General features: G+C 38.1%; 1 protein-coding gene across 1 annotated transcript in view; it reads right to left on the bottom strand.

Annotated features, from left to right (window-relative positions):
* Positions 1 to 21,798, bottom strand: part of fam172a (family with sequence similarity 172 member A) — a 158,432-nt gene extending 136,634 nt beyond the window's left edge. The window contains exons 1-6 of the mRNA XM_005803520.2: positions 21,717 to 21,798; positions 21,021 to 21,161; positions 20,792 to 20,893; positions 15,666 to 15,766; positions 5,041 to 5,106; positions 1,781 to 1,972 (exon numbers count right to left, since the gene is read on the bottom strand). Coding sequence (XP_005803577.1) covers positions 1,781 to 1,972; positions 5,041 to 5,106; positions 15,666 to 15,766; positions 20,792 to 20,893; positions 21,021 to 21,141 — 582 coding nt within the window. The 5' untranslated portion in view covers positions 21,142 to 21,161; positions 21,717 to 21,798. The remainder of the gene's footprint in view (positions 1 to 1,780; positions 1,973 to 5,040; positions 5,107 to 15,665; positions 15,767 to 20,791; positions 20,894 to 21,020; positions 21,162 to 21,716) is intronic.
* Between the last annotated feature and the right edge of the window lie 736 nt (positions 21,799 to 22,534).

The raw sequence follows: 22,534 nt of genomic DNA on the forward strand, positions 1-22,534 counted from the left end.
AATTCAAATTTTGAATTGTGATAAAGGTGCCATGGTTTATATGTCTGTAGGTCACTTTGGTGAAAACAGTTCTGTTTAAATACAGACTTTACTGTAGCAGCATTGATGAATGCTAAGAGAAAAGCAGGTTATGCCTGCAGCATAAGTCAGTGTTCAAGTCAGTTTAAGCAGTAACATCTTAGAAGCTAATTTATAGAGGACAAAAATATTAAGCAATTGTGCCAAAATACTAAGGAAATATATGTGCATTTCTGATACTCATTGTTCTGACATTTAGCAAAAAGAAATAATGTTGGTAATCCTAACGGATCAGAATTGAAAAATGCAGCATTACTTAATGTCAAACAGTGAGGAAAAAAGGTTAAGCTTCATTCATAAAGTTTGTGTAAATATCGGGTTTCAACTGTATATTATATAAAATTCATGACTGAATAAGCAAAAGTTTTGGGGGGAAAATCCATTACATATTATTATAGTTATTCTCTCTGATGGTTCAGCAGAGTCCTCTTCTGTGCATGTGCTTGAAAAGATATCAAGACAAATTTCCCAGTATGACATAATAAACCACAAACATGTCTTTAACAGTTGCAGACAGCATGAACTGAGTGGAAATGTGCGCCGCTGTCTTTCCAGCTCACAAACACACTACAAGGCTTGTGTTTGCCTTCTGCCTGGATGATGATTTGTCAGGGTGCGAGAACATGATTTCTTGTTTACAGTGATGAATGGGCAACACTCTCACTACACACCCATGTTCTCTATATCTAAGCTGTTACTTTGCCTCAGTGCAGCGCAAGCTTGTTCTTTTCGAACGGTGAGAGCAGGCAGACTGTGCAAGGCATGTTTCAGAATACCTGGAAAATCCATGTCAGAACATACGGACACGCGTGTAACCCCAACCCTTTCCACAGTTGTACACAGCAGGAGAGAGCTTTATACAGCAGGTAAGGTCTTTATCATATTCAGGTGGATGAAGTGAAGGAATGGGTGAGAGAAGGGGAGAGCAGTATCCCCCAAAGTAAATTTGAACAGCAGGCCGATTAAATTACATAGATACTCGTGGTCACACTGACAAATGAGAACAAAGATGGGGAGGAAAATAATGAGACAGGCGAAGCCACCTTTTGCTTGCTGACAGAGATGTGTACATTTATTAGTAATCATGTGGTCAGCACAGAAAAAAAATATATATTTGCTTCATATTATCTCTGCTGTTTCACCTCAACACCCAAGAATACATAAGATCCCATATAAACCATGTATTATTAAGCTACATAAAAGTTTCCTTGCATGATCATGATTACACTGACAAATATGCTTCATTTTACTAATGTGACAATATGAGCTTAAATTCTGAGCCGATAATGGTTTACTTAAAGTGTCATTCAAGGGTACTGAGTTGAGGTTTGCACCTGTGAATAAATGTCTGGCTGTGTTTCTCGTTTGCGGTGCCAGGGTTATGGGATGCTGAAGAACAATACAATTGTTCATCATCATGTAATTTTTATATAACCCCAGGGTAAACTCTTCTTTCCACCTTACACTTGTATAAATTGTACAATGCAGTAAAAATGAATTAAGTTGACGGTACACATAGTGTGAGGTGACAAACCTCACAGCAACAAATTACTCACCCGAACATGCAACTCGCAAGTTAGGTTGGATAAGCACACATTTAATTTTAGCTTAAAATTCATCCTAATAGGACAAAAATGATTACTGAGAAGTACCATGATTTAGTGCAAAATTTGTTTAATTTTGGACAATACTGAGACCCTACCTCCATGGCCTTCATGATGAAAGGGATCTGTGTTCCTGAGTCCAGGTCCTGGTTAATGATCAGCCTACGGGCCCACTGGCCAGCCCGCACCACACCACTGCCCTGGATAAGCACGAGCAGCTTGTTTGGATTAGTCAAGGCATCTGTGCTAAGGTAGATAAAACTTCTGGGTTCATCGTCTGTAGCATCCACCTGAAGATGAAGCAAAAAAACAAACAAAAAAAAAGTCACAAAAACAGGTACAATCACTGGTTTTAATCACAAAATTAATTTGAAGACATGAACTTGGAGTATACTTCTTTAGAAATGTATTTGACAAATGTTACAAAAAAAGGTCTTGCAACACCAAAATCTGACAGATGTTTTAGCAACAATCCAATTTTTCCAACATTTACTAAGAGGAGGAAAATCCCATGTAAAGGAATAACTGTTCTTAACAAAATCAGTAGTGGCACGACTGTTAAACATTAAACAATTTCTTTAAAAATAGTACTGAAGCACTGTTTTTAAATGTGCACTTTACACTTGTAAAGTGAAACAAAGAAATGTCTAATTATTAATCTATATTTATATCCATGTGATATAAATATGATGCATGATGACCCATATTAATATACTTTTTGAAACGTGGTCTTAATTGTTCTTGGACTTTAACTAAAACATTTTTTTCCCCAACAAACACTCATGGTGGGTCTGGTATACAGCTAAGGATGAAAATGTCAGAAAGCACAAAGTCTGTGCTTCATCCACGTCACTGGCTTCTTTGCATCCCTCTCAAGTATGCTTGGAAGAATCTCTAAGGAGACACTGTCCATAAAATCTATGGGTGGCAGCTGCAAGAACTTAATCCAAACAGACAAAGAGGGCCAAGTGGGGGAGAAAATCTTACCCTTTATTCTCCTGTGCTCCTTCATTCCCTCTCCTTATACTTGGCTGCGGTTAATCTTCTTAAAATCTGCGGTCATAAGTTCAATGCTACGCAGGTGGACGGACCCACCACTAACACACTAAAATACACACACGCACACTCTCAGTATACATGCAGGCGGGTGGGCAGAAGAGAAGCATAGGAGAGCAATTTTCCAGTGGAATAATGAGATAAATAGGCCAAGCAGATAAACCAGTAAAAGTGTATGGGGGCTAATGAAAGGCGCTGACTCCGGCTAGGTGATTTATAGACACTGTTAGTGCTCTGGCTAACTCTGGCATGCTTCTAAACACCAGCGCTTCCTAACATCGCTATAAAACTGGTTCTGAAAAATGATCACCATTTTTGTAAACAGAAAAAGAGCAGGGATAGAGAGGTAAAGAGGGGGCAGAAAAAAGAGACAACAAGCCTGTGACAACAAATAAAAAGGGATCAAGAATGTGCACTGAGCCTGGATGAGCTGGGCAAAGAATACTACCACAATGGCAGAGTGGAAAGTCGCCTTCAGCCCAACTGAATGCAAAACAGATTAAGCATCAGCATGCTGTGCCTATTTGAAATGACACATCACAATCCAGTTCTAATTTGTGGAGGAGACACTTTTGCACAAAGGATGTGTGCAGTTGGGAAAGACAGAGAATATGAGGAAGACATAAAAAGAAAAACTGATGGAGAATTAGGAAAGCCGCCTTCTCAAAATCCACCTTTCTTATTTTTTTATATTTCTAAATAGGACACCCATTATCACTCTGAAGTGTGATTATTCACAGAACCTTACAATATTCACACCACGTGGCCTTTTTCACATTTTGTACTGTTGAGCCCACACACTTCAGTGTATATATTTGGATTTTATGTGGCAGACAAACAGAAAGGCTTCATTTACTGTAATACACCTAGAAAAGAAAATCCATTCAATTGTTTTTAAAAGTCACCTTACTAAACAGATTCCACATGTGCTTATTTTACACAGCTGTTCCACGAAGAGCTCTTCTTTCTAGAAAGAGCTCTTCATGGAGCTCTTCTGTTTATTTACTAAACAAAAGTTTATTTACTTCTGTTTAGTAAATAAACAGAATCTGGATGAGTTCAAATGAATTCATAAGAACTATCCGCTGCAATTTGTCACAAGCTGCATCTTCACTAACAAAAACAAACTTTGTGAAAAAGGTGTTCTGGTTAGATGAGACTGAAGTCGAAGTTTCTGAATGCCAACATTGCACTTCACCATTTAACACACTGTGGTGAAATATGATGGTGGCAGCATCATGAGTTGGGGCTTCTTTTCTTCAGGAAGGAGGTCAGAACTTTTTTGAAGATGGATGGAGCTAAATGCAGAGCAGTACTGGAAAAAGTGTGAAAAAGACTAAATATTCCAGCAGGACAATGGCCTTATGTGTTAAGATGGCCCAACCAAACTGTAGACCATGGGCAAATTAAGAATCTGTGGTAAAACTTGAAGTTCAACCCGAGTTTGAGCTATTTTGCAAAGAAGAATGAGAAAAATGTCCATCTCTTGATGTAAAGCAGGGGTCCCCAAACTTTCTCCTGTGAGGGCCACATAACTTGTCCCTTCTCTGATGGGGGCCCGGGGTCAGTTTGTAACAGAAAAAGTGTGACGATTGTAAGAGTGCTAAACATAAAAATGTATTGTTTTTCAGAAAGCACAATCAAATAACCTTTTCTGGATTCTTCAGAGAACAAAAGTCAGGAAATAACACTATTTATGAAATAAATAATAACCAAATAACACTGGGTTCTCCACATAAAAAAAGGGTTAGGGTCAATTATATGCATGTATAAAATAGTTACTAACTAGTAGTTAATAATAAATAAAGTTCATTACTAAGGAACATTTATTTTATTGCAAAAGTCCAACTTATCAAATAAAAATGCACATATATGAAAATACTCTGGTATTGTTCAGGGGGCCGGACCAAATGTGGAGGCGGGCCGCATCTGGCCCGCGGGCCGTAGTTTGGGGACCACTGATGTAAAGGGTTTACTGTCTCTAAAGAGTTGCACGTTTAATTTGAATAAAATTAGTTTTTCAAAGTACTGGCTATTGGAGTCTGAATATGAATGCAGTTTTTTAAGATTCTTATTATAAAAGAAAAATCTCCAAACCATTGTTATAAACTAGCTTAAAGGCTAGTACTAAATTGCACTACATTTGAGTGCAATTAAGTACTACCTTGTGTTGTGCTTTTCAAGCAAGACCCCAGTAAAACACTGCAATATAGGAAAATATGGAAATGTTCAGCACCCATCAATAGTTTTGCAAAACACTTTCTGACCATACTTATATTTTCTTAATTTTCAAAATACTTACAGGAAGAAATGTTTTAGTCAAGTTGCACTTTTTCTCCAACAGCTCGTAAACATACTTGGTGATGATCTGAAAAAGAAAAGCAGAAAAGGCACTGAGTCAGATATACTGACAACACTGTCTGATGGAGTTAATATTCTTCCTGGCTGCTGATACAAATAAATCTGTGAAAGAGAAACTGTGTACACATGTGAACAAGGAACCAGCATCCACAGTCATATTTGCCACCAAAAATATAAAGAAATGCTACTCAAAACCCCCATTTGCCCTCTAGTGTTTGTGCGCACGTGAACGACTTGAAAGAGTCTGGTTTTATACTGTACATGTGTGGGGGTGTGCGTGTGTTTGTGTGTACAGTACAGTCAGACTGTTGAGGTTGAAAGTGCCAGGAGAGGAAATCTCCTGTACTTGCAAAGGGCTGATGTAAGTTGTGTTTATCCCTGCAGCCACAGCACTAAAGAACCTTGTATACAAAGTCACTCCTACCCCAGGCCAAGCCTTTCATGGTTCAGTGACATTAGCAACATTCTTTTCCCTTTTTCCCCGTTTCTCTTTCCTTCTTTTCAATTTTTTCCACTTGCATCCTGCTCAACTGAGAACAGACAGGAGCACTTTGTGGAACAGATTTTAATTCTTGATCAGGTGTGAAAGACACAAACAGAGAACTAAAGACTGAGAACAGATGACAGCAAACACAACCGGTAGCTATAAGATGCAGCGCAGCAATTGATGATGGTTCCCCCAGCGGTAAGACAAGCCATGTGTCCCGTCTGTGTCGTAACAATGCTGTGTTGGGTGGATGCACCACGGGGAGAGCTGAGCAGCCTGGTGTCATGCTGTGCTGTGAAGTCTTACTTCCATGCGCTTTTGAAGTATCAGCCTTACTAAATCAGGAAACCAAAGGCCAGCGGTGGCGCCACAGTCACAAAGCGTGTCGGCGCTGCAGTCATGCTGAAATGACTGACTTCGAACACAAACAAGGATCTACCAAAGACCATTGCGCGTCAAAGCACAAGAGATGAGGCTCAGATGTCAGTTAAGTGTGGAAAGAGGAGAACTTCACTTTGACTTAACAGATTGTGCACTCATTGTCTTACTGAGCCATTCATTTCCTTTTAATGTTTTCAGTTTTTGTTAAGTTGAACTGTCACATAATTTTAAAGTGAGGAGATATTAATATGCAGTTTTCAAATGCAACAAAATGCCTTCAGTTGTCAAGACCAAGCAATGATCCAAACAGGTCTGGAGAAGTTTAAGGCGAGTTTCATTTATAACGTGAGACAACTATTTGATTCTTTATTTGAAAATGGAACGAGTTTGACATAACTGCAAACCTATGAGGAAATGTCCGTTTTCCTAAACTTCAAGGTTAGGTGAGAAGCGCATTAATCAGAGAAATCAGAGAAGCAGCCAATAAGCTCTTGGGTATCTCTGAAGGAGCTACAGGATTCTAATACTCAAATGAGAGTTCCTTGTCACATGACAACTTTTAGCAATCCACAAATTTGGTGCTTCTAAAGTGAACCTGTTAGAAGTACCAAATACTTATGCAAAGGGTCACCTTCCTGCAGAACACAGCTCTTACAAGCAGACAGAACTACAGTGGAATGATTTAGATTAAAGTATATCCGTGTGCTAAAATAACCAAGACAAACTGCAATTAAAAATCTGTGGCAAGATTTGAAGAAATCCTCTCCATACTGAACTGGAGTAATTGCAGTAAATGGTAGTTCATTGAAGTATTGACTAAGAGGGGCTAAATAAAGACGCCTGGTTGCCAGATTTTTTATTCATAAAATGTTTGGAAGCATTGAACTATTTTATTATTTATTATTATCACAATTTTGCACTACTCTGTGGTGGTCAATCCCATCAAATACCCTTAAAATATGCTATAAACTATACAATCAAATAAGTAGAATATGTTAACATTGTGCGCAAACACTGGTTAATAAATAAAATAAAAAACTAGCTATGAGATTAGGATATCAATATGTAATAAAAAATATATATATTTTGTCAACTTGTGCCGACAAAGAAATCTTTAGATTAACCCAATCCAGAAGTGGCAGGATTTTCATAAGTTTTGATGTATGCAGAGGAAAAATATCCATTAAAATGGATATTTTAAAGGATATTAAAATGTCAACCTTGAGAAGATTCATTTGAACTCTACTCTATCTAAACTGTGGATAATTGTTGAAATGGCAAGACCAAATAGAAAGTCATAGAGAGAAGAGCTTCACTCATACACTCAATGCCCTGATAAGACCAATATAATAATTGCTTTATCTCACAAGACGAAAGAACAAAATCAGGTATAATAGACAAATGTTAGTCTTATGACACAGAGACAAAGCCCAACAGACAGTCTAGATGATATGATCAATGCTACCATTTGACCTTGTGTCTGTGTGGGCTGAAGGGACGGACTGGGGGAGCTGAAGCAGCAACACTGAAACATACCAAACCTCAAGCAGCTAATACGCTAAAATGTCAGCTGCTCTGATGAGAACTAAAATGATTCCTGGCCTCGCTTTGCTCATGCTTTATGACATCAATAGGCTTCACAGGAAATTTCTTTTGCAATAATTTATTTGTTCTGTGCCTCAGGTGGCCCACGAACTATTGATATAGGATAAGGAGGCTGGTGGAAAATAAGAAAAGGGAACAAGAGATTAACAAAAGCAAGGTTGTGCAAACATTTACAAAGATAAAAATGTGCTCTGATAATAAATATGTACAAGTTTAATATCCAGATTTGTGTATAACCTTTTATATCAAGTTTTCTAAATGCTTTTCTTTGGTCTTACAAGATCTAACTAGCATTTATTTCTATTTTACTGACAACAGAATACACAGATCATGGAAACCAACACACACATTATAGCTCCTTCATCGGTTACCTCCTAGGACTATGTCTCAGCAGCTGATCAGTACAATAAAATGGCCTCTTTGTCACCTAATTACCAATGTGTTATTAGTGCTTTAATGAAATGCCTGCAGGGAGCTGCAATGCCATTGTCACTACGACAAGCATGGGAAGTGGATGTGGCAAATATTATCAAGGGACACAAAGAGAAACAAGAAGGGGATTGAAAGAAATAGATTTAAATTAGTTCAAATCAGTACATATACTATTTGTTACTGCTTTATTTTTAAGAAAAGGCAAATACATTCAACAATAAACAGACACAGTTTCAGCTGCAGAGCTAATCACAGCATTCATCATTTTTGACCGTTACCGAACTATCAAAAACCTCTTAAATCCTTCTCTCTAAAGAAAAAGATTCAGCAGAAGTCAAACAAAGAACAATTGTTTTCTTCACTGTGAGAGGGTCTGTAGATGGGACACTCTGATCTAACTTCTGCAGCTGTGTCCACTGTGTCTGCAGCTTGTTTGTGTAGGGGAAAGATTGTGGCGATGAACCAAGAAAAGGGGGATCAGAGCGGAAGGAAGGGACTTAAATTGAGGCTCAGTGGGAGGAAACGAGGAAGACAAGAAAGGAGAGATGGCAAAGTAATCCTCAGGAGACAGAGTCTCATGCCAGCTCCCACTGATGTGAGCACCAAAGAGGACAGAGCAGTGGAAGAGGGAGTGGAGATGGAGAAACAAAGGTACAGTGCACTGCCTTGATGAGACGCCTTGGAATGGGTGGGCTCTGACATCAGCTCCTTGCAAATCTGGAGTCATCCCCATAAACAGTCTCTTCATCACTTCCATGAGGTCAAGGTCTTCATGAAGAACACTGTGGCTGCAACTAGATATGCTTTTCAGAGACCTCCCACATACTGTGTCTCCAAGAATCAGTCTGTGTGTGTTTCCTGCATCCCTGTGTGTTCTCCCACTGATTACAGCAGTCATGCCTGGTTTGGCTGACCGCACCTGAGGCAATAAGGAGATGATCCTTCCCAGGCGCACACAAAGGGGAGGAAAAGAACCAAATAAGGAAGAAGAGGCCAAGCAATAGTCATAATGGAAGAGGAAACATTTGGCATGAAAAGAACAGAAGAAAATAACTAAAAAGGAACCCAACAATACAAAAGTCTTGCTATGAAGAAGGGTTAACACATTAAAACTTATTTGATCAGATAGAGATAATAGATGTGCATTTCCAAAACTAAGGATGTGATAGACACATTATTCCAGTGATTTAATTTAGAAAGTGAAACTTAAATACTGTACAGATTCCCACAGATGTATTTCAAACTACCATACCTGTGTATTTTGATTGTTATAGCTTATGACTAATGAAAATATAAAATTCGGTGTCTCAAAATATACTGAAAAACCAAAAAACATTTTTTTAAAACAGAAACGTAATGACCATATCTGCGGTCTTTATGAAGAACACTTCCACGTGCAGTTGTCACGTAGAAGCCAGAAACAATCACTGCTGCAGAAGCTGGATGTTTACAGAATCCTATATCCATGCATTCTAATGAAAAGTTGAGTGGAAGGAGAAACCACAAAGCAGACAACCTCATTTTCCCTTTTTAAACCCAATTAGTAAAATACATTTCAACAAGTCAGTGATATTCATATTTATTGAGATTAACGTTTTAACCTGAAAACAACTTTACAATGTATTAAACTATTTCTAAATGTAATTCAAAAGATTAAGCAACTCTGAAGTGATATGACCCCATCAGAAAATTAACAAGGAGACAGTTTAAACAGTCGTGTTGGCCTAAGACCAAAAATGTACAAAACTCACCAAAGAATACAGTATTCACACTCACACACAGTAAAAGTTATGTACAGGCACACACACACCTCTTGTCTCTACGGTCCAGAGCTCTCTCCAAAAGCCACTTACCCATAGACACCAGAGAGAACAAGAAGAGGCATCAAAGCTGTTTATATAATGAAACTGAAAGAGCTGCTCTGTGCCGTATCACTGACTGCACCCAGGAAAGCATTCCCTGCTTCTCCAGAGAATAGAGGAAAGAAGGGGAAAAAAGAAGAAAATCCCCCCCGAACAATGCAGCACAACAAGCGCAGCAACAACAGCAAACCACGCTCAGAAGGAGAGAGGCTCCAAAAATGAGAGCGCGCGTGAGGCAATAGAAAGGTTGTTTATTTTAAGTCAGCCTTGTGTACCAACAGAAAATGTATTAAAATAGGGCCTATTGTTGTGAATTTGTGATCTGTCAGTCGGCGTGGGAAACAAAGAGAGAGAAAAAGAAGCTGCCGTAATTCCCATGAGGTCTCTGTCATTCTTCTGTCAGAGGATAGAGGACTCTCCAGGGGAAGAGAAACTTCTCACATACAGACTGACTGACAGACTGTTTACACCTAGCGCACATGAGCCTCTGTCTCACTTCTGCCCTGCCCTACCTGCTCCGCTCATCGTACCAGCAGCATAATGACCTCCTCAGTTGTTAGTTACGAAGCTGGCGGAGAGACTGTTTAAAGTAAAGTCTCAGTGAGTGTTTGATGTAGTAATAGACGCCAGTGTTGTAACCACCAGACCCCTTCTCTTTCTTCTAAAAACCTCCCTACCCGACATATCGTTTTCCAATTCTCTTTTTCTTTCATCAATTAAAATTCAACTCTTTAACTCGGTTCAACTGTTTTCATTCGGATCTGCCTGCCTCTGCCACCCTCTTCTCAGTAAAAGTAGTGAGGAATTCCTGGGAATGGGGACGTCAATGCAGCCACCGGCTCTGGGCAGAAACCTGCCATTTGTAGGAGGGAGGGATCCAATCAGTTTCTAACAAAAATGGCCTCCTGGGACTTTATGTAAAGAAAAAACTCCCATGGACATAATAGCTGATAAATGGACAATACCTTTTTTGTACTGCGTACACAGCCATATTTTAAGAATTAAGCAAATTTCTTACACCCCTAAGAGCAAAGATAAGGGAGACTGTAGATTTTAGATTCTGAAATAGTGTTAACACAATTACCACTGTGCATATTAATGCATATTTAGGTATATTTGGTGTTTGTTATAAAATAAGCAGCTATAACCTTTTTTAGAGGGAACCTAATATATTTTGATACATGTTCTATTAAACTGCCAAACACAAGTTTTGCAGGGTATTCAGTATGTTGGGATGGGATGGCTAGAAAGAAATACTTTTGAATACTGCTAATTATATCTCTTAAGAGGAATCAAAATCTCCTAAAACTGCCAGCAGATAAAAGTTTTATAAAAACTGAAGATCAGAAATCAACCAGAAATCTCTAATATGTAGCATTTATAGAGGTGGGATTTACAGAAGTAAAAAAAACTTTGAGGACCACTGTTATTTGGTTACCAATACCAGAAAAAAGCCGGCGGAGCAAATGGATAACAGAGACACTGCAGAGTGTGAGAGAAAGAGAGAGAGAGCTTTCTAATTCAGCCATCTGGCTAGCTTTACCTCATTATAATATTCCAACTGGGTGTGTGTGTGCGTGTATGTTTACAAATTTGTGACTGCCTTCCATTCGACAGATGCAGACAGAGCAGAGAAGAATCCTCATTTATTAACAGCTTAATAGAGCTCCATCTGGGCCAGGCCCTATGCTTGTCTTCTATCAGAGAAATTTATCAGCAAATCACAGGAATTAGACGCCAACTGACACCTACACAGGCTAAGGTGACCCTGCTGAACTGAACGACACTGCACAGATAGCCTCCAGTGTTTTACAGCTGGAGAGTAGCAATTATGACAACAGTTGGTGCCAAGACTGGAAAATGCTCATGTAGTAGTTTCATTAGTGTGTAGGTATTTTATCCCTGAGTTTAATTTTGTTTGCAAGCTCAAAACAAAAATATATTGCTGAATCTAGCAAAGTAGTAGATCTTCTTTTTTTTTTACATAAAAATAGCGGGTTTTCCAATGTTCCTACTAACTTACTGATTTAATCAACAAAAAGAGAAGCATTTGTATTGCAGACGTCTCAACTACAGATCATTCTTCTCGTGGTTTCACCCTGCCATCGATCAAATTTATTTATCGGTATATATAAAAAGAGAATAAACCTGTAAACTGTCAAGCAACTACAGTCATACCAGCTTATTCACATACTTTCTTTAAAGCAAACAAGTGATGGATTGTTTTTTCTTACAATTTGGAATTATAAGAAGGGCCAGGACTTTAATGTATTCATTCCAATTAATTAATTATATAGATTTTACATTTTTAATGCAATTAACTGCATTTTTTCATTAAGCACAAAGGTTTCAGCCAGAACCTTTGTAATTGTGAGTTTCTGGTAAGTTGATGCACAACCAAAATTCTCAAACAATTGATGGATGGCAAAGTTGCTTCTCTTGGGCCCCTGGGGGTTAATTTTTGCTTAAAATAACAATCTGATGAGACCCTGGTAGGCAAAGACTATATAAATTAGCTGCAAATGTCTATTTATTATGCCAAACATATAGCAAAGTTGAAACAATATTTTTCCATACAGAATCAAGCTCATCTCTGTTATTTCCGCTTTTCAAACCGTCACACCAATATCATCCATTGCCCTACATCCATCAGTCTCCTATTCAGACAAGGTTGAAGTGCGAATTGGACATCTGGTGCTGTGATGTGTCTGACAATATGGGCAACACCCCGGCTACCCCGCCCCACAGCCCCCTGATGCACATAAACAGACACACAAAACGCATACACACTTTCAGCCCTACATGGAAAATGAGAAGCTGAGAGGATCAAGAGGAACTAAAGGGGGGGAAGACAGGAGAGAGGGAGAGATGGACAAAGGTATCCTTCTCTAGTGGGGAAGAAAGGAATCTGTATGAACATTAAGGGAAACGATGATGCTGCTCTATTCAAAAAGAGGCAACATGCACACATAGCTTTCTGCCTGTTTATATTCTCCATCAGCTTGCAGACTGATGGGGGAGACTAGGATGTACTAAGCAGTAGCATTAGCTGACAACAGACTTGTCTGCATTTACACAAACTCTTCATGTACTTTCTCAATCTACCTGAAATGAAGACTCGGCAAACAAAAAGAGATCCAAGCCTAAATAAATCTGCGTGCATCAGCTACACAGGTGCTGAAATAAGAATGCAGGTATGCTTGTGTGCCTCACAGCTTTAACCTCAGACATGAAGAGCCTGACTAAGCAGCCTAATCCACTTTACAACCACAGGTATACAATTCAGAATTTGTGTTTATTTATACAAATCTTTTCAAGCAAAAAACAATGCATTTCTACGTTCTACTCTTGTACAGACATTTGCAGATGCACTTTTTGTTTTTTGGAGCCCTAAGAACAACGGAAAGATAATATTGCTTATTCAGAAAGTGCTTTTTTGTTCTCAGCCAGTTAATCTCCTACAGCACAACTCACACGATATTTGCTCTCATTACACAAAGCCATATCTGCAGGGATTCTTTTATTGTATTTCTAATGCAGATACTTTCATCAGTCTTTTAATCAAAGGATAAATACTGCTTGCATAAGTTTGGTTTGATAATTATTCATTTCTTCTGAATGACAGGTGCAGAAGTTCATTTAGTTTAAATGTTTGTGTGTTCCTTGAGCTCCATAGTTTTGCTGCAGTCAAATATTTGTTTTTCATCCTTTTTCAGATGGTGACAGATACTGCCTAAGCATGTAAAAGAAAAAAGAAGGTAACAAAAACCTTCAGAGAGGACTGGTTCTCTGAGGAGCTACTGTATACCTGCATTAGAAATAATAAAAACATCCAGGTAATCCCACAAAAGGGTCCATCACTTTCCTTTGAACTTCAAAGAATGCACACAACAATTAACACCAACATAGTAGGGAAAGCAACCAGAAAAAGACAATTACAAAGGAATATTTGTCTCATTATCTAAATACATAATGAATATAGTGGAATTGAATTAGAGGGGAATTTTAGGATGCAGCATATTTGGGTTTACTATATCATTATATAGTGAAATGCATTTTTCCCCATAATGGATTTCTTCTGTTTTCTCTCAACAAACATAAAATAAAAGTGAGAAGAGTTAACTTTTTCCTGTTTACAACTGTTATTTTGGGGGGGTCAGTGGTAAAGCAAGAGCACCTTACATAGAGTCTGCTCTTCTCGGTCAGCTGCTTCAACTCTACAAATTAATCTTATCTGTTTCAACTGATCAGTTCTGTTCAGCTTATGATTCTGGATTTAGCACCTTGGACTATTTTTGCAAATTTCTGTTTAAGATATCTAATATCTTAATTTCTAAATTCATATCTGGTCCCTTCTCTGCAAAGAGTACTTGTACATAGCACCGTATGTTACTCAAAGAAAGCACCTAAACCCTCTGTTCAAAGACATTTTCTTAGTCCATTTCATAGTAGTACAACAACATCCCTTCCACTTCAACAAGACCTCAAACCGTGCAGCTCACCCAAAATGAAAGATCGACTGTTTTTTAACATTTTACTAGTAGTGTAATCTACTTCTTATGTTTTCAGATAAATTTGTATACAATGTTTTGTGTATTGTCCGTTTTACCAGTTTTGTTATCCTGATAAAATAAAAAGCAAAAAATTTGATGTGGTGATCATTACTCAGCCAATTCTGCAATTTATGTACTTTCAACATAGATGTTTAGCATAATCAATGCTTATGTTGTCCACCTGCAGTGTCACACCATCAGCATCAATGACAATGGGTAAAACAAATCTGTGTCCCTGCATTAAGAGGACGGATCATCATGACATCCCAAATCATCATGTTAAATGTTAAAATATTTGGATCTGTTCCTATGCTGGTGTGGTTATCCTAGTTTTTCTCTGTTTCGATTTCACAGTTTCGAAGAATGCTCATTTTTGTTTGTGGTGTGGTTCAGATCTTTGTTGAGTAAAGGCAACTTCAAGACCTCCACTTAAAGTCAGAACAGATGTTTCAAGATTATTAAAGCAGAAGAAATTTACCACACTAACAGAACATATGTTTCATCTGCATAGAAAAAAACAAAACAAAGGATGACTTTTTTCAGTCTTATCACAGACGTTCTGGGGTGGATGATGTCACAATATGAGAATATGGAGAAATCTACTAGAACTTCTAACGTGTTAAAGATCTTTTAGAACAAATGCATTGCAGGATCAAATATCTATACAAATATGTTATTTTGCTACATTTACATTGATACATTTGTTTTTCTATCTTTTCCCTCCATTTCCTTTAGCTTCATAAACTAGCTTTTAGAAGTAGCCGATCAAAAGTGAAAGTTATTAATGTGCATTGATTCACCTTTTAAATTAAAAGAGTTTTTAAGTTGGTCAACAAAATCTAAGTCCAAGTTTACCTCAAGTCTTGATTGGTGTTATGTATTGTCAATTGTTGGCAAACTTAAAGAAAAAAGATCTAAATAGCTGGTGATAAGAATTATTTGGCCAACATGTTCTGCTATATCTTTTTCTGTGTGGGCTTGGTATTCAACTGTCAAATATCAATGTGGTATTCATTATTCCATTTGACCCACCCCTATTAGAAACTACACATTTTGTGATTCTAAATATTCAAATATCTTCCACCTGTTAAAAGCTTTTCAAAAACTCAAAAGATCTCCTCCTTGGATTCTGTTCCAGAGTTTTTTCCAAGGTAAAGACAAGCAAGCTAGCTGCAGTATGAAAAGAAAAAAATAAATATTATGTATGTATAAAAAAGTTGTAATGCCAGCAGAAAACCCATATTACCTCTCCAAGAGCTTCATAACGCTTTTGGTTCCAGCGGTGCAGATCCTCTCTGGCATTAAACACAAAGGGTTCACCTGTTTGTATGTGCCGGAGCTGGCCATCTGTGAGAGACACAACATGATTAGTAAGAATAACAAGCAACTAGAAAGAAAACAAATCCTTAAAATTTTGGGACAATCGTTTTTCTAGGGCTTATTGCACTTTGTCTGTTATTACTATTCTACTAAAAAGACTTATTCAGACAGTCTTCAACTCCCAAGTCAACTCATCCAAATCCTATTACTTGGCTAAACAACACTAGAAAGTTGCTATTCTTCAAAATTCAACAAAAATGTCTCTTTTCCTGGATCCTGTCATGATCTGGTATTAACATGCATCTTGGCTGATTTACACATACGCAGACCTCGCTAAAAGTGTCCTGTCACACATGGAATTTAAATTCTTGCAAAGTGATCAGTTTTAAGTTCCTTCATTTTCCTGCTCAAATTAAAATAGTTCTAAAGCTTGAAATATATTAATAGTGAGATGTTATTGTTACTGCAAAGTTTGAACGACATCTTTTTCTGATTTCTCTTTCTCTATAACCTTGTCCATCAAACCTTACTTTATTTTGACATCAAGCAGCAGTTTGGCTGATAGCATTTTAAACAGAAATACCTCAAATACTAGCATATTGTGTGTAAATAAGCAATATTTAGACACAAAATGCTAGTATTGTATGTAAATGCTAGCATATTGTGTGTATGATGGTAACACACAATATGCTAGGATAGTGTGACTGTACACTATGCTCAGTGTATGCCAGCGTAGTTAAGGAACTGCTGGGTGCACTAACCATAACAATGGGTGACCCAACAGTTCATTTCTGGGTTGTGACAGCAAGAGGCACTAGCGATGCAACCTACAGCCACACTGCTACAGACAGAGGGGTCCAGGTGTGGGCATTCAATTAGAACTATGACTTTGTCCACATCTGGAAATTATTACGATTCAGCCAAAACGCAAAGGTCTTTGGAACATAGCTTAAATGCTTTATTTTAATTCAGAGAAGCAAGAGGAGTTTTAAAAGCATTAAAGGTTTTACTCATATAAAAACTCATAAAAGAAGAAAATGCTGTTCAGAGGTGGCGCTAGTTTTTTTAAATAATTACCCTTCTGCAACTGCAGAGCCCATACCTTAGCAATGAGCCCATCGATCCTGCAGTTGACACTACAACACAATAAAACACTAAACGGTGTTAAATTTAATTTTGACCTTTATGACTGCAAAGTTTGTGAGAGCTAAATGACAAAAAGTACACATACTTAACCCAAATAGCCAGAGGGGCCTCATACTTTCTCAATTATTGCACAATGTGAGCATATAAATATAATATCTTTGCAGGATAAAGGAATGCATGAAGATTTTTTTTTTTATTTCCTTCTAAATTGCCCCCATTTTACACCTCTATCAACGTGATAAATCTTACACTACTCACTTACTGTGTATCACAGTACTTTCATAGTTGTTAGTTGTTAGATAACATGTAATCCTGAATCTACGCCTGGTATGGTGTATTTAGAAATACATTTATGCCTGAGAGGTAAAGCAGGAGACAAGTGAGAACTTAGTATAAAGCAGTGTGTGCACAAATAGTACCTTGAAGAAAATAAATTATGCATTCACGGAATGGGTGAGTATCTAAACACTACAGCCTAAGAAGAGGGGGGTAAGACAAGAGCTATAATGAAATCCCACTGTAGGGATGGTGGGGGTGGGTGGGGGTGTGCGTGTGTGTGAGAGAGAGAAGGGGATCGTCGGATGTGGATGTACCTCTATACGAGAGGAGAAAGGAAAGGGGGTGTGAGATGTGTGTGTGTGTTCGTGTCTACAGGCTGAGGGGTGATCAGCTCCCCCCACCACACCCTCCATCTCCCTATCTCCCCCAACACAATCTCTCAAAGGAATAACATTTTCTCAACTTTTCTCCTCCTTTTCTGTCATAATTAGCATTCTGTTCTCAATTTGGCCGCTTAATTAGGTGTACATAACCTTGGATTTCCAGTAATGGAAAACCGGAGGGCTGGCGAGATGAAGCCATCATCTTCAGTGATTAAGATACCTGCAAACTATTGTACACAGCCTCTTCTGTATTCATATCATTACATGGTGAAATTAACATTTTTGTTCCACTTGTCTCAGGCTACGATAGCATGAGTTCAGTTATATTAAAATAAAATAAAAACCCTTCAGGCCAAAGTGACTTAGTCGACATACTGGAGACTTTGCCAGAGGGCCACTATGGCTTTAATAGAAATGGTATTCTTCGAAAACAGGCCTAAAAGAAATATTGACAAGACATAAAGATTTAAAAAGCTCCAGTGTGAGGTGCTACCTTGTGTTTCAGGTTGAAATTTTTGGTGAGATGTTGCAGAAGTAGAGAAATAAAAGGGGGAAATGATAGGAATGAGAATTTGCAGGAAGACGAAGGTAGAAGAGTCTGTGTTTTTTCCGCCTCCATGGTAGACTGAGCTAGGACTTGAGGGTGGGAAGAGCAGCTTGTGGGTGTTGCATAATTTCAGGTGCTGAGTCTGTTCTTAGGCACAGCAAGGTTATGCAAATTCTCCATCAGACAGAGGGCAAGGCTGAGTAGGTTACTGACGGGCCGTAGAGTACACAACATGTCCCCCACTCAGCCAGCCAGACACTGACAGAGAAAAGTAGAGATAAGAGAGACAGGGCAAGAGACTGTAGAGGAATATTAAAAGCCAAAAATCTATCAGTAACACATCCATCTCCCAACTTCTCCTGAATCCCTGCTTTGATTACTGCAAACCAAAATAATCATCAAAAGATTGTTATATCATCTAAACCTAAACAAGTGCAAGTAGATTATCATTTGCAGATTAAACCTGGGTGCGTTCTGTGAGTTTACCCATTTCCTATGATATAAAGCACCCTTCACAATTACTGGTAGCTCAGATAAAGAGGGTTAAAAAAATGTTTTAAACATTTTCACCCAAGATTCCACTCTTGTTTACACCTCCTTTCTATCTCTCTGACTACACATCATGGGAAAAATAAATATGGGTCCTCATCCAGGTTTGTTTGTCACAATTTTAGTTATTCTAAGCTTTCTATTTATTACTCTGAATGCAAACATCAGACAAAAACAGCTGTCCAAACCAACCAAACCAACTTGAAAAAGCAATTGCTCCCTAAACCAATAACTGGGTCTGCCAAGAATGGCTGCAGCAACTACCTTCAAGGATTTGTTGTAACTAGCAATAACTCTTTTACATCCCTGTGGCAGAAATTTGGCCCATTCTGCTTTGTAGAATTATCTATATTTTGTCACATTGAAATGTTTTCTTCATTTTAATGTTTTTAGCCATTCAGCAGTGGTCTTAAGCCTGTGCTTCAAATTCTAGCCTTAAGACCGCTGCTGAATCCCATTGCACAAACTAAGAACACTGATGCTTACGGTCACAAAACGACAGTTGTATGTTTTCCTTCAAAATTTTTATGTAGAGAGCAGAATACATGGTTTCTTCAACTGGCAAAATGTCCTGGTGGTAAAGAACTAAAGCAGCCCCAGACCACCACATTACCACCGTGCTGTCTGACTGTTTATACCGCCTATCCTTGCAGGGTTGCATGGATAGGCAATGACACCCAATGACTGCTGCCTATCTCCAGCAGTCAATAGTGGAGAACTGATCCACTGTACATTCTGGACAGATTTCCAGTCCATCATGGGGTAACACAAAGAACATACAACCATACATGCACACACATATCTATGAGCAATGTAGGGTATTCAACTGACTGAACAATAGTGCTTTTGCACTGTGGAATGTTACCTGAAGAGAACCCATTCAAGTACAGGGAGAACATGCAAACTCTCTACAGAAAGATCCTACATTGGGATTTGACATCAGGGCCTTCTTCGTGCAAGGCCACAGTGCTACCAACTGTGCCACTATGCAGCCAATGCTCTGAAATGCTATGTTAATTTTACAAGGGTCCCCTTAGTTATGATCTTGTGATTTGATTTTCTCAGCTTGATCGTGGAAGTAATCAGCTAACATTGCAGAGTTCAGAGTTCAATCACTTCACCTTCATTAGTTTAAATTTGTGAAGTTCATGCCTCTGGAAGTGGAGGAAGCTTTGTAATACTTTACAATGAGAAGTACAAGGTATCCTCTTTTACGGACTCTCCTTTCGAGATATCTATATCCATTGCACTAAAGGTTTATGGTTATATTCCCACCATTTAGCTGATGGGAACATCTAAATATTCCCAACACTAGCCTTGGCAAATAAAAGCCTCCCCAAAAAATTCAGAAAAACGTTCAAGATCGAATCATTGAAAAACATCTTCAGATGTGTTTGTGATTCTTTTGTGAGCCCTGAATGAAACGTTTGTGCATCAGCATAACATGCACCATACTCAAATTCACAGTAATTTTCAGCATAATAGTCATTAATCCTACATTGTAAAACATGCTAAAAACATTTAATTATGAAATTATGATAAAAAAAATACTTAGGACACAGTTTCTCTGACACCTGAATATATATTTAAAAATATTTTTTAAACATTCTTAAAGGGAGATAACTTGAATGAAGTAAATGCATCATAGTGTAGCACTTGCAGAAACTGCCTGACTATAATTTGAATAAAAATCTTATTCAGATACATTTAAACTTCAAAGTTTCAGGGAAGCTAAATCTCTCCCGATCTAAAGAATATCTTGCTAAAGTTTGACAGCGAGTATTTTTATGTTATTTACAAAGATTTAGGGCTTTGAAAGTTTTTCTTATTTTCAAAACCGACCAAAGATTTAAACATTTTGCCAGTAGTGTCCTTTTATATGGTGTCCTTGGTAAAATGACTCTCTAATGTTGGCTTAAACAATGATTTTAATGAGATAACTGTCAAGATAATTTTATAATTATCTACTTACTTCCCGTGGATGTATAAGGTATTTAAAGTTTCTGCATCCAGTTTTATTTAATAGACCATCCTGCTAATTGAACCTATTGCTTTAGTCTCTTTGGGTCGGTCCTGTACTACTACCTACTGCTTGTCAGCAAGCAGTAGGTAGTAGTACTGCTCTACACAGTGAATAAATATACTTACTCTCATTGAAGGCATATTCAAACTCCTCCAGTGTTTTAGGGAAGGTGAAAGGAGGTTCATCTTTCTTCATCAGTTCATCTAAATCTATTCTTGACAGCAAATCTATACGTAAAGAAACATGGCAAGTTAAGAAGTAAGTTAACACACATTTAAAACTATATAGTGACAGTCGATTATATATTATCAACTCCAATCCAACCCAAACCCTCAGCATAAGTTGTTCATTCACCTTTGAGCGCAGTGGTTTTCTCCCTGTCCTCCTGACCAGCGACCTGGGCCATGGTGATCCACAGTATGTACAAGGCTGATGTAGCAGAAATAAGATGAGAGCGCATAGGTCCGTCCCTCATACAGATCACTGAGATGAAACCTGCCACGAGTCAGGGGAAAATATAGAGTAAAAGAAAAGAATAATTATGCTGGCTTTTGTATTACATGTATATCTGCAGCTGCTAGACACCGTCGTACTTATTGATACGTATTAGTAATTGGGTCACTTATTGTTGTCATGTATACATGCATTTCTAATTAATTATCCCAAACATAAAGAAAACAAACACTTCTATTGTTTAGTGAGGACTACTCAGGCAGTTTCCACACGTGCAGCAACCAAGTTAATGATGCACACTCCGCGACGTTGTTCTCATTTTCAAAACCGACCAAAGATTTAAACATTTCTTCACGCCCACTAGGACGGACCCGTGACTTTGTCCACAATAAACAAGATCTGTTTGATATTTCGCAGACTTAAATAAAAAAATTAAAAAAAACAGCTGCTCTACATGTAACAACTGCGAACAGATACACCAAGACATATTCGCTTGTTTATTTACACATCCACTAAAACCAAACGTCATAGGGAGCTTTACAGAGCACTGGGCTGCTCACTGCAGATGCATGCACACTTTATGTTGAACTCACGCACCATATTTACTCAGCGACTGTCCTGTTGCTGCTGCTTCCTTCAAATTTCTGAAACAGGAAGGACTCGTAGCACAGCAGCAAGGAGCGCGTGAAGCTTCCGGGTTACCGGGGCAACGAACCGGAATGGATATTTAAAGAGATAGTAGCACAGGAGCAGCAGCTTCTCGCAACGTGCAGAACAGACAGCAGATACTGTGGCGGAAATATAATTTTGTATTTTTGTGCTGGACTTCAGGATGTGCGCTGAGTTCTCTCTCCCTGTCTATTACAATGGAAAATTCAAACAACGTAATGCTGTCTATATAATGTTTAGACCTAAAAACCCTTTACAACATTCATGCATCAGCAAAGGTTTGGACTTTTATTTAAGTATTTCCCAGCTCTGGATAACAATAAGGGGGAAAAATAAATAAATTGTGGCAACAATGTGCATATTGCTAATTTTCTCCCCTCCTCCCTTGACCATCGGTCCAGATACATACATGTATCTTTAACAACTAAAGATACATGTATCTGGATGTAGATAAAAAGCCTACATCCAAATGCTGTAGGCTTTGTATTCAACCTTTAGAGAAATATTGAAGGGAATTCATTGTGAATTTTCATACTCACTTTTAGGACTAAAAACCTGGTCGATTTAGCATGAAAAAGACATGAATTGCGTACAACTTTGTCGCTTTTACATTTTGTAATTGTATAAGCAAATATTTTCAGTAATGTAACTCTGAGTCTGGAACCGGTGTTATAATATGTAATGTTAACAACATATTTCTCTGTTGTATAACTGTGAGAATGACTTCTTGTTTGGGATCTTTAAGA

Source organism: Xiphophorus maculatus, chromosome 12 (genome assembly GCF_002775205.1).
Source record: "Xiphophorus maculatus strain JP 163 A chromosome 12, X_maculatus-5.0-male, whole genome shotgun sequence".
In the NCBI taxonomy this organism is placed as follows: domain Eukaryota; kingdom Metazoa; phylum Chordata; class Actinopteri; order Cyprinodontiformes; family Poeciliidae; genus Xiphophorus; species Xiphophorus maculatus.